Source organism: Ranitomeya variabilis, chromosome 6 (genome assembly GCF_051348905.1).
Source record: "Ranitomeya variabilis isolate aRanVar5 chromosome 6, aRanVar5.hap1, whole genome shotgun sequence".
Classification (NCBI taxonomy): domain Eukaryota; kingdom Metazoa; phylum Chordata; class Amphibia; order Anura; family Dendrobatidae; genus Ranitomeya; species Ranitomeya variabilis.
The window spans coordinates 65,601,715-65,615,100 of NC_135237.1; the positions used below are offsets into that span (position 1 = coordinate 65,601,715).

Below are 13,386 nucleotides of genomic sequence, written 5' to 3' on the forward strand. Positions count from 1 at the left end.
ATGCCTGTTGTTTTTGGCACAAGGTTAGAGGAGGCTGGGCTATTATAAAGCTGGGAAATTTGCATCTCCTGGCCTTTCCTAAGGATGATAGTGAACAAGCCATAACCCTAACAGGCTAATTAAAGTCTGAAACCTTGGTCAAATGATCTGAGCACACAAATCTCCAAGGGTGCCCAAACCTTTGCATCGGCCATTTTCCTTGTTATAATTTTTAAAACGATTAAATGACTCTATATATATATATATATATATATATATATATATGTATGTATGTATGTATGTATGTATGTATGTATGTATGTATGTATGTATGTATGTATGTATGTATGTATGTATGTATGTATATATATATATACACACACACACACACACACACAGTATATAATTTTTTGGGCCTAAAACACAAAATAAATGTGTAATCTTTAACTTTAGGCCTTTTAGAGATCATTTAATCTTCAACTTGCTTAATTGGTCACAGTGACCAGACTTTTACATGCCACTGTTTATTCTATATGGTAGTAATGCAGTTTACAATTCGTATATTCAATGTTTACACCTCTTTGGCACAAAATATACTAGTGCAATCTGTGGTCACAGTCACGGCAGCTGGCACCTATGCATATTTATGTCATCCTATTAGGAGGGGCTGATCAGCTTTGTTCCTAGATGAGAGACTGACCGAGCGAGCAACCGACTGACCGATCGTCCGTCCGTCCGTCCAACAGAACGGAATGAAGCTGCCTTCTCATGGAAATATTATACCTAAAATTCCCACCTTCCCTGTACACAGACATAGGCAAGATATGCACCTAAACGTGAAGATCAATTCTCTTACCTTCTATGGGGTCACCAAAGAATTCATTATCGTGTATGGAGATTAGGGAATGACTAAAAAGGGAGCTAAATAGGTAAAACAGAGGGATGATGCGATTGGAGTCCTCGAATGACATGGGAGACCCTCTGGATATCACCTGGAGGAGCGGCACCATTGACCTACAATAACAAACCTCACATCATCACCGACATTCGGGAAGTACACAATTCATTATGAAATGGATAAGCTCTATTACAACAGGATATAGATTGGATGCCATTTATTATTTCAGGAAAAGCACACATTACAGCTGTTTTATATGCGCCGTCTTACCCTGTAATCATTTTGGTTGTCATCGAAGAGATTAAGTACCAAAGATGTCTTAAAAATCTTGCATTAAACGCTAAACTGTACAGGAGCCTGGAAGGAAAAATAGAAGTCTGTGAATACGAGCACTTGTCAATTAAAGTCCTTTATCGTCAATGAGGGGGTCTCACTCCTAGGGGCCCCCCCTCCAATCCCTGAAATGAAAGGGTCTCAGCACCTTAGGGCTTTGTTCACACATTGCATTTTTGCTGCTTTCTTGCAGCTTTTTTAATGCAAATCAAAAGCTGTTTTGTCACCGTACCAGCAAATGTTATGCGATTTCAGAAATCTCATGCAAACGCTTGTATCTTTTTTTCCTGACTGCATTGGAAAAACGTCAGCATTATTAAAATTTGCAGCACGTCAATTCTTTTATTTATTTTTTTTCAGCATTTTTTCACCCATAGAAAGTAATGAGAAAGTGAAAAAACGTTTGTGGGTGAATAAAGCTAACTTTATTAAACATATACTGTAGACAAGTCACAGAAGTGATCGGCAGCAAAAAAGGCAACAAAATGCACAAAACAGGTATTTAGAATGCAGAAGTTTTACTGCCAAGTGGACAGGTACTGACAGCGGAAAAATACTCTGATTAAGGCTATGTTCACACTTTTTTTATGCATTTTTTCCCCCGCAGGTTTGCAGCTATTTTTTACTGCGTTTTTGTCAGGGTACATTTTTCTCTTGTACATGCTGATAAAGTTTAGTGCATAAAAAAAAAAATCTGATTTGGCTTCCTTAGGTTTTGGGACCAAAAACATAGCAAAAACTGATACATGTGTTTTTGCAGCGTTTTTTTGCACTACCTATTGCTTTCAATGGGTGAAAAATGCTGCAAAAATGCTGCAAAAAAAAAAAAAAAAAGCTGAAAGAAGTGACGTTGCATTTTGCAAAAATGCAGCTCTTTGACAAAACAGTCAGGAAAAAAAAAACAAGCTGTGTGCATGAGATTTCTGAAATCGCCTAGACTTTGTTGGTACTGTGAAATGCATGAAAAAAAAAAAAGCATTAAAAAAACTGCCCTGTGTGAACATAGCCTTAGCACTCTCTGCAATGAATGAGGCTTATATCAGATGACGCAAAGAAAAAACATCTAAAGAGGAGCCATGTGCTTTACTAGTACTTGGTGCCACTTTCCTGGGTTGATGCCCTATTGTCAAACCAATGAAGCAAATGTAAGATCCTTAAAAAAAAAATCCCATTTAAAGGGCACAGTCAGCCGTAAACCCTGAAGACGATCGCATCGCAGTGCTCGGACTGGCCGGCGGCTCTCCAGAGTGTGACAGCTGCATAGAGATACATGCTGTCACGCCCGGGTCAGGAGAGCCGCCGGCCAGTCCGAGCATTGCGTTGCGATCATCTTCTGTGTTATAAGGCCGTCTGTCTGCGCCTTTATACTGAGCTGAAATTAGGATTTGTGGTGGACCCCTTTACCACTGCTTGAGGTTACAAGGTGGAAATTACTTAAAAAATTAAAGAAAAGTACCGAGAGCCTCCTGAGCTGATCAGCAACAATGGAAACAAGCGAACTATCTGGGTTGTTTCCTTGGATTATTGATGAATGTGTCACACGGCAGTAATAAAGTGTAAGAGGAAGTAATATCTGATGCATCAGGAGTTATTTGAGTGAAGAATGATTTTAATTAGGCAAAATCATTTTTACTGCCGTTCTCTACTGAGCCAACATTTTTTTTTTCCTAACAGGCTTTTTTTTCCCCATTTGCTCACATTTATTAGTAATAAACGAACAAGGAAATAATCTCACAAATGGGTTTGCCACGTGCAACCTTCCAATGGTCATAGACTCTATAGGAAATGGCTGAGCGACCTTCTACATTTCTGCTCTCACCAAAGGTCCTTGGCAGAACGCCTGGGGGGAACCTGGTGAAGAGGAATGGATAAACATTGGGGGCAATAAAAGAGGCCATTTCCTCTACTGCTGGACCATGGAGCATTTCATCACATCCACACTAAAGGAACGGATTTTAGATATACGAGGGGGTACCCACCCAAAAAAATGAGAATTACTTATTTTTCTATCAGACAAAAAAAAGGAAATGTCAAGCTCCATCAAACGCCGTATTACGGAGCTTTTCTCCAGGAGGAGCAGAAAAGTTTCATGCTTGTCTAAAGCTGTAAAAGGAAGTGTGACATTCCTTCCATGCTCATTAAGCTCTTATTTAGAAGACCCCCCAATAAAACTTAATTAGCTGATAGCAAGATTCTCCTACTTATGCCTCTGCCATAAATGTGGAGGATAATGAATGGAGCACAATAGGTTTAAGTGAAGGTGTCACAATAGCATCACCTGCATCAGCAGAACATAACATCTAACTTTACTCTTGTGTCCCTACTCTGGTCTGTATAATTCATGCGGTTCATCACCCATGGTGTCCCAATAAAAACCAGATTTAAAAATAAATAAATAATAAAATACAAAGGTGGACACACTGGAAGAAAAAAAACAATCAAAGGGTAATTACAAGGAATATACCGTATCTTAAATGGGTTTACTCTTTCATTGTGTGAAAGGAAGGTCACCGAATGCAGTGTTGACACATGAAAGTTGGGAATAGGAATGCCCCGACTTCACATAAAGCCCTTTTGTGGTATGTCCAACATCACACATAGGTGTCAGCATTCCCAGCTTATTTACCAGATTACTACTGGATAACAGCCAGGCATTATCGGGCTTAAACATTTAGCCAAAAAAGAAGCAAATTTAAAAAGTCATCAAAAAAAAAAAAAAAAAGTCACGTCTGTGAAGACAAAAAAAGGTTAAGACTGAGGTGAACTACACTACACAACACTTAAAATCCAAGACCAAGAGGAAAAAGTGATGGAATTATGGAAATCACATTATCAACAACTCGGTGTTACATTGATTGGAACTAATGGTACGGCCATTTCCCCAAAAGTGTCATAGGAGCCATTTTTCCACACAGCAATGCCAGGTGGCACGTTGCTCGTGCTACTGTGAGCAGCCTGCCATGGCCTGCAGCAGCTCCAGACTTGCCTTCTATTCAGTGGATCTTCATGTTTTGCTCAAAGACATTCAGTGTGGCAGAAAAAATTCCTCAACCATTAATAACCGCACTGATAACAGTTAATGTGTCGAAATGCAGTGATTTGTGCATGTGGCGCTCACACTCGATACAGAATAAACTGAAGCTTCAAAAAATTTGTTTCCGTTTGTCATCATTTGCATATCATTAACATGTCTATCCATCCTGGGATTTTCATAACTACATGACTCTTTCTTTTTGGTGTTGCAATTTCAATGTTGAGTAGTGCAAATTGTCTCTTCAGAGAGGAAGAGGACTAGAAGTCTAGTGCCACCTATTGGAAGTAGCAATCCTAACAGTCAATGTCGACCCTTTAATGAGCCTTGTCACATGACTTAGGATAAAAGCCAATAATAATAATAATAATAATAATAATAATAATAATAATAATAATAATTTTATTTATATGGAGCCAACATATTCCGCAGCGCTTTACAAATTATAGAGGGGATTTGTACAGACAATAGACATTACAGCATAACAGAAATCACAGTTCAAAACAGATACCAGGAGGAATGAGGGACCTGCTCGCAAGCTTACAATCTATGAGGAAAAGGGGAGACACGAGAGGTGGATGGTAACAATTGCTTTAGTTATTCGGACCAGCCATAGTGTAAGGCTCGGGTGTTCATGTAAAGCTGCATGAACCAGTTAACTGCCTAAGTATGTAGCAGTACAGACACAGAGGCTATTAACTGCATGAAGTCAATGAGAACATGATGCGAGGAACCTGATTATGTTTTGTTTGTTTTTTTTGAATGGGCCACACAGGGATAGTTAGGTTAATGCGTTGAGGCGGTAGGCCAGTCTGAACAAATGCGTTTTTAGGGCACGCTTAAAACCGTGGGGATTGGGGATTAATCGTATTAACCTAGGTAGCGCATTCCAAAGAATCGGCGCAGCACGTGTAAAGTCTTGGAGACGGGAGTGGGAGGTTCTGATTATTGAGGATGCTAACCTGAGGTCATTAGCAGAGCGGAGGGCACGGGTAGGGTGGTAGACTGAGACCAGAGAGGAGATGTAGGGTGGTGCTGAGCCATGGAGTGCTTTGTGGATGAGGGTAGTAGTTTTGTACTGGATTCTGGAGTGGATGGGTAGCCAATGTAATGACTGGCACAAGGTAGAGGTAACGGTTGGTGAGGAATATGATCCTGGCAGCAGCATTCAGGACAGATTGGAGCGGGGAGAATTTGGTAAGAGGGAGGCCGATTAGTAGAGAGTTACAATAGTCCAGACGAGAATGAATAAGTGAGACAGTAAGAGTTTTTGCAGAGTCGAAAGTAAGAAAAGGGCGAATTCTAGAAATGTTTTTGAGATGCAGATAAGAAGAGCGAGCCAGTGATCGGATGTGGGGGGTGAATAAAAACTCCGAATCAAGTATGACCCCAAGGCAGCGGGCATGTTGCTTTGGAGTAATGGTGGAACCACACACGAAGATGGCAATGTCAGGCAAAGGTAGGTTAGTAGAGGGAGAGAACACGAGGAGTTCAGTTTTTGACAGGTTCAGTTTCAGGTAGAGGGAGGACATGATGTTAGAAACAGCAGTAAGACAATCACTGGTGTTTTCTAAAAAGGTCGGCGTGATAACAGGAGAAGAGGTGTATAATTGGGTGTCGTCAGCATAGAGATGGTACTGGAAACCAAATCTACTGATTGTTTGTCCAATAGGGGCAGTATACAAAGAGAAGAAGAGGGGGCCTAGGACTGATCCTTGAGGAACCCCAACAGTAAGGGGAAGGTGAGAGGAGGAGGAACAAGCAAAACATACAGTGAAGGATCGGTCAGAGAGGTAGGAGGAGAACCAGGAGAGAACGGTGTCCTTGAGGTCGATGGAGCGGAGCATAGTGAGGAGGAGCTGATGATCCACAGCGTCGAATGCTGCGGAGAGATCCAGGAGAATTAGCATGGAGTAGTGACCATTAGATTTAGCTGTTAGTAGGTCATTAGAGACTTTAGTGAGGGCAGTTTCAGTAGAGTGTAAAGAGCGGAAACCAGATTGAAGAGGGTCGACAAGAGAGTTATCTGAGAGATAGCGGGTAAGACGGGAGTGGACCAGGCGTTCAAAGAGTTTGGAGATGAAGGGAAGATTAGAGACAGGTCTATAATTAGTGGCACAGTTTTGATCGAGGGATGGTTTTTTAAGTAATGGATGTATGATGGCATGCTTAAATGAGGAGGGAAAAATACCGGAAGTGAGGGAAAGGTTGAATATTTTTGTTAGGTGAGAGGTGACAGCCGGGGAAAGGGACGAGGAGATGTGACGGAATGGGGTCACTGGTGCAAGTGGTTGGGCGAGAAGATGCAAGGAGCCCGACTACTTCTTCTATAACTGGCTCAAAGTCAGAGAGTGAACTAGCTGCAGTGGGGGAGGGAGGACAGTGCATGGTATGAAGAGATTTGGAGATGATTTCCTGTCAAATGTGGTCAATTTTTTCTTTGAAGTAATTGGCCAGATCATCAGCGCGGAGATTCGTGGTTGGGGCCTGAACTCTTGGATTGAGTAGGGACTGGAAAGTGTCAAAGAGACGTTCAGGGTTATTGGACAGTGAGGTGATGAGGGTGTTGAAATAGGTTTGGTTGGAGAGGTGAAGGGCAGAGTTGTATATTTTTAGCATGAACTTATAATGGATGAATTCTTCGGGTAGATTAGATTTTCTCCACAGACGTTCGGCGCACCTGGAGCACCGCTGCAGGAAACGTATTTGCAACGTGTGCAACGGTTGTCGCTGTCTGTGCCAAGTTGTTCTATGTATAGGAGGTGCAGCTTCATCCAGGGCACTTTGCAGGGTTTCATTGTAATGCTTCAGAGCAGAATCAGGACATGAGATGGAGGAGATTGGGGCCAATGAGGACTGCAAGTTCTTCATAAGTTTCTGGGTGTTAATGGCCTGTATGTTTCTATAAGTGTGGAAAGTGGGGGTGACCTGAGCGGGATGGCAGTTCTTGATAGAGAATGAAAGAAGATTGTGGTCAGAGAGCGGGAGAGGGGATTTTGTGAAATCATCCACTGAGCAAAGCCGGGAGAAGACCAAGTCGAGGGAGTTTCCATCTTCAAGCGTTGGAGAGTTAGTATGCTGCGAGAGGCAGAAAGAGTAGGTTAGAGATAAAAGGTGAGAAGCAGATGGGGAGAGGGGAGAAGCAATGGGGATGTTGAAATCACCCATGATAAGGGTGGGGGTGTCACGGGAGAGAAAGTGTGGAAGCCAGGTGGCAAAGTGATCCAGGAACTGATGAGAGGGGCCTGGAGGACGATACACCACCGCCACTCGCATGGAGAAGGGGATGTAGAGTCTGACAGCATGGACCTCAAACGAAGGGAAGACAAGTGAGGGTACTTGGGGAATAATTTGGAAGGTACATTTGGGTGAAAGGAGCAGACCAACTCCTCCACCTGCTCTGTTGTCTGATCTTGGGGTATGAGAAAAGTGTAGTCCACCATATGAAAGTGCAGCAGCAGCGGTGGTGTCTGACTGCTGGATCCAGGTTTCAGTAAGAGCCAAGAGGTTAAGAGAATTAGAAAGGAAGAAGTCATGGATGAAGGAGAGTTTATTACACACAGAGCGAGAATTCCAAAGGGCACAATTCAAAGAGACAGAAGGCATGCATGGAATATTAATAAGGTTAGAGGGGTTTCTGAGTGTAGCAGTTGGGAGGTTTGACTGGCTATAACATGGGGGGCCGGCGTTGGGAGAGATGTCTCCAGCGACTAGAAGGAGGATAGAAAGAGTGAGTAGATGGTTAAGTGATTTGTGAGAGCGTCTCTTGTGTTGGATGGTGGGACTGAATGGATCTGCGCTGTTAAGCAATGTGAACAGAGCATGAGTGCTATACATAGGAGAGGCAAGCGCAGAGGGGCCGATATGGATGGAGTGTAGAGAGTTAATGCAAGGGCGGTGAAAGTGTGTGAATGCGGCAGCCAGGATATAGATTATACAAATACATATGGTGAGTATTTGTTCTGTTCCAAATGAATAGGAAATAGATTTAGATTGTCTTACCTGTCTCCTGCCCTGTCTAACTGCCATGTTATAACTGCGAGTACTTAGAAAAAGTACTTTGAATAAATGTACACGAATAATAGTGCACGAATGCACCCCTGCACGAATGCATCCCCAAGCTATGTCTACATTTATAGAAGGCTAACTCTTAGATCTCACTTTTTTCCCCCCCTCTCGTTTGCAATCAATCTAACTCAGTTGAGACAGCAGGACACAATAAATGTAGTGAACAGATAAACAAATGTCCAGGTCTACATGGATCATAAACCGCTTTGAAACAGTTATGTGATCTCTCTGCATAAGGGCAAGCAGAAGTGAGTTAAATATCTATAAACAAAAACAATTGCATACTAAGATGGCTAACAAATATAGATATAAGCAGGAACCAATGCCGAAGACAGAATGACTCAGATACCATTCAGGCTGCTTGCTGTCAGGGACTGGAGCAATAGACATGCAGGGTATTTCAGTTCAGAGAATGAATGATAAGTTTACCATTCAGGCTGCTTGCTGTCAGGGACTGGAGCAGTAGACATGCAGGGTATTTCAGTTCAGAGAATGAATGATAAGTTTACCATTCAGGCTGTTTGGAGCAATAGACATGCAGGGTATTTCAGTTCAGAGAATGAATGATAAGTTTACCATTCAGGCTGTTTGGAGCAATAGACATGCAGGGTATTTCAGTTCAGAGAATGAATAATAAGTTTACCATTCAGGCAGCTTGCTGTCAGGGCCTGGAGAAGTAGACATGCAGGGTATTTCAGTTCAGAGAATGAATGATAAGTTTACCATTCAGGCTGCTTGCTGTCAGGGACTGGAGCAATAGACATGCAGGGTATTTCAGTTCAGAGAATGAATGATAAGTTTACCATTCAGGCTGCTTGCTGTCAGGGACTGGAGCAATAGACATGCAGGGTATTTCAGTTCAGAGAATGAATGATAAGTTTACCATTCAGGCTGCTTGCTGTCAAAACAGAATCTCAATTTGCAGACACTGTGTTTCGGGGTACTGCCCCTAGTCAGTTTGGCTTTTATCCTAAGTCATGTGACAAGGCTCGTTAAAGGGTCGACATTGACTGTTAGGATTGCTACTTCCAATAGGTGGCACTAGAGTTCTAGTCCTCTTCCTCTTTGAAGAGACAATTTGCATATTTCCCAGAGGAGCATTGTGGCTTTAAGTCTCCTCACCTCGACATGCTTAACGTGTCAGTCTCCGCAAGGAGAAACAATATTTCTTGGATCCCGGTCAGACGCCTCTCACTCAGCCAAACCAGATCTCCACTTTGCACTGATGAAGGGCAGTACCCCGAAACACAGTGTCTACAAAATGAGATTCTGGTTTGGTTTTTATCCTAAGGCATGTGACAAGGCTCGTTAAAGGGTCAACATTGACTGTTAGGATTGCTACTTCCAATAGGTGGCACTAGAGTTCTAGTCCTCTTCCTCTCTGAAGAGACAATTTGCATATTTACCAGAGGAGCATTGCGGCCTTAAGTCTCCTCACCTCGACATGCTTAACATGTCACTCTCCACAAGGAGAAACGATATTTCTTGAATGTTGAGTAGTGTATGTTTATGTGACCTATGTGTATCAAAGTAATTAAAGGGGTTGTTCAACATCCAATTTTTCGTTATTATTTAAAATGCTGTTTCCTGCACTTGTAATTTTTCCCCACTCATTTTCTTGGATATCGGTCGGACGACACTCACACAGCCAAACCAGATCTCCACTTTGCACTGATGAGGGGCAGTACCCCGAAACACAGTGTCTGCAAATTGAGATTCTGGTTTGGCTATTATCCTAAATGTGACAAGGCTCATTAAAGGGTCGACATTGACTTGTAGGATTGCTACCTTCCAATAGGTGGCACTAGAGCTCTAGTTCTCTTCCTCTCTGAAGAGACAATTTGCATAATTAGCATATTTCCCAGAGGAGTATTGCGGCTTTAAGTCTCCTCATCTCGGCATGCTTAGCATGTCAATCTCCGCAAGGAGAAACGATACTTCTTGGATATCCCCACTCATCTAAAACTACAGCGTTCAAAATCCCTTGCAATACCACTGCCGTACACTTCCTTTCCTCATCACTCCATCCTCCAGTGCCAAGTATACAGAGAGTTGAGCACCGTAAGATGGATGGGTCGGTCATCCATGGCTGAAACTGAAGAAGTTTAAGCTACAAATCCTCAAAGAAAGCGGAGTATAATCTGACCCGTCGGCCCTTGACAACTCAATAATGGTGAGGAAGTGTACAAGGGGCAGGATGTCCAAGAACAGACACAGAGTGCAACGCAAGTCACATGACCGAAGCATCAATTTAGGGAGTGTGGCCGAATTGGTGAAGCAAATATACTAGAAAGTTGCTCTAAATGTTATTGCAACTTTGTTCAATCAAAAATAAAAAAAATACATAAATTATACAGAGGTATTAGGATCTCTTAACATTTGTGCTGTAAAACTGTGATGGGATTAAAGTACATTTTTGACACCTGGAAAAGATCAGTCTGCAGCGCAGGATGACAGAAACCACAATAGACCCTATAAATTGGGGACTTGGGCAATTGTCAAATCTGTCTAAACAGACATAAACCGCTCTACTTCTGTTATAGTAGTCATTTTTTGTAAAAATAATCTTAGATGAAAAATATTTCTGTGCACTTACAGGTATAGATTCAGGGCAGAATCGTACCACTGTCCAATAAATGTAAAAACTGCTACTGTGTCGATTGCAGATTAATAAAAAGATGTGATGGAGCTGATGAAACGTCAAGCGCATCTATCACACGTGTGCAGAAAAGGCCAGTGGCATCTGCTTGTAAGTAGTGATGAGCGAACACTACTTGCCTGTTCTGCACAGCGCAGATCTCTGTCACAACCGCTCCTGCGGCTTCTGCTAACATCATGTTGACAGAGCAGCAGCTGCTCTTCTGCTCTGTTCTGTTGACGGGTCGTAACTGCCGACGTCATGCTGATTGACAGCCGACTACTCACTGATTAACTGCGGCAAGTTGGCTGTCAATCAGCATGACGGGCCGGCAGCTGCTCTTCTGCTCTGTTCTGTTGACGGGTTGTAACTCCCGACGTCATGCTGATTGACGGCCGACTACTCACTGATTAACTGCAATAAGTCGGCTGTCAATCAGCATGACGGGCCGGCAGTCATGCTCCATGGACACCTTTAATACGAGTCTCAAATGCTGCGCTCGTCTGTCTCCGTGGGCAGACAATGAATGAAGCAGCGTTGCGCATGATACGGGGATTATTTTCAAACACGGTACAACCCTTTAAAATAGGTAATTTTCCTTTTGTACTGTATGGGCAGTAAAGATCACTATCCTATATATATATATATATATATATATATATATATATATATATATATATATATATATATATATATATATATATATATATATGTATATATATATATGTATAATGTACACAAAAATTCAAGGCAAAACATACTGGAATCCTAAGTAGTGCTCAACTGCTATAAAACAGATAACCGCCAGATATCACACAGGTAAAGAAGTTACGCTTGGTAACAACTGTCAAAAAAGTGACAAGTATACATACTTTCCCGCAGACGAAGCCACACGCGAAACGCGCGTCCGGGTCGCCGCCACTACCCGCAGGTAATTATAACATCGCTGATGATCGCCTTCTCATGCTGTCCCAATTAACCCATGCGCATACCAGGTCCTGTATTTAGGCCATTAATCGTGTGGGTCCTCGGCTCCTAATCATTGAAACCACTGGGTTTATATACGTAATATGGGAAAATAGGGCACCTACCCTTATATGCCACTTCAATAAGCCTCTTTTCACATGCATCCTACCATGGGTACAATTGGGAATATGTGCATTTTTTGGTGAGCATTTGACACACCTTCCATCCATTTACATTTATTGGATGTTTACTTCTGCTATTTGTCATCACTTTTTTGACAGTTATTACCAAGCGTAACTTCTTTACCTGAGTGATATCTGGCGGTTATTTGTACAGTTCCATCCCCACTTTTTATTGTTTGTTGAATAAATCTATATGTTATTGTTTTTAGAATATTTAAATAAAATTTTGTAATTTTATGGCCATCTGCTTCTATTTCTTTTTTTGATGTATTTATTGCTTTTTTGAAGCATTGCCATATCTCTAGGCAGTAATTTATGGTTTTTTGAAGTATATGCTATAAAACAGGCTGCAGCAGTCCTTTATATGCGGGTCTCTGTATCACTACTAGATGAATATATCCGGACAACCTCTTCCATGGGTGCAATAATCTCCTAACTGTATAATTATACGGGGATAGAAATACGAAGGCAACTCACGAGCCGTTATTTGATGGACCAATCAATGGTAAAAAGCCTCCAAATGAAAACTTGCCTCTCAATAAAGCCACAAATTAATAGAGCTGCTAAGCAGACTTAGGCTTGTAATGCACTTTAAAGATTAGTGGAATCAATAGTGCAGACCTGACATGCCCTGGGGAGCCGCAACAAATATTGCTTGTTTGTAGCGATGGAAAAACCAAGGTTAAATTGACTTCTAAATTGAATCAAACAGTAAATCTTGGTGTAAACGGTGGTACAGAAGGAGTTTTCTTTCTACTTTTGTCTATGGAGCACAATATTGTCATCGTGCCCAATTTTAGGAGGCCTAAAAAAACAAAAGAACAAGTAAAAAAAAGTGAAAGCTGTAACAATTTATAAGGTAAAATCCTGAGAGCACAACAAATTGTAAGAAACAACCTTCCATAGCTAAAGAATCCTACTGATTGGGAAACGGTTCGCTCGTGATGAGGAGCGGTATGTGATGCCCGTTCTTAATACGGTCTGATCACACGGCGTCTCATACCGCACTGGTAATCTCATGCTGAAGGACTGGTGCGTGCATCTGTTGTTTTGTTTTATTATTGAGACTCAGAAATGAATCTTAAAGACTAGATATGAAATATAAACGCAAATTAACGTGTTTGGGTTTTTTTTCTCGGTTGCTTAAAAAAAATACCTGAATTTATTCAGAATGCTGGAATTTGACCATCCATGAGACATCTGCTTTTCCAAAACTCATGGAGGTTTTCCATACTTCTTCTACCAAGCAGTGAAAAATGCACAGCACCTGGGGGAAGCATGGATAGCATCC

General features: G+C 41.8%; 1 protein-coding gene across 4 annotated transcripts in view; it reads right to left on the minus strand.

The window, feature by feature from the left end:
• UBE3C (ubiquitin protein ligase E3C) overlaps positions 1-13,386 on the minus strand; it is a 119,332-nt gene that overhangs the window by 71,131 nt on the left and 34,815 nt on the right. For all 4 annotated transcript variants that reach the window (XM_077268575.1, XM_077268578.1, XM_077268577.1 and 1 more), the window contains exons 12-13: positions 1,148-1,234; positions 836-993 (exon numbers count right to left, since the gene is read on the minus strand). In XM_077268575.1, coding sequence (XP_077124690.1) covers positions 836-993; positions 1,148-1,234 — 245 coding nt within the window. The remainder of the gene's footprint in view (positions 1-835; positions 994-1,147; positions 1,235-13,386) is intronic.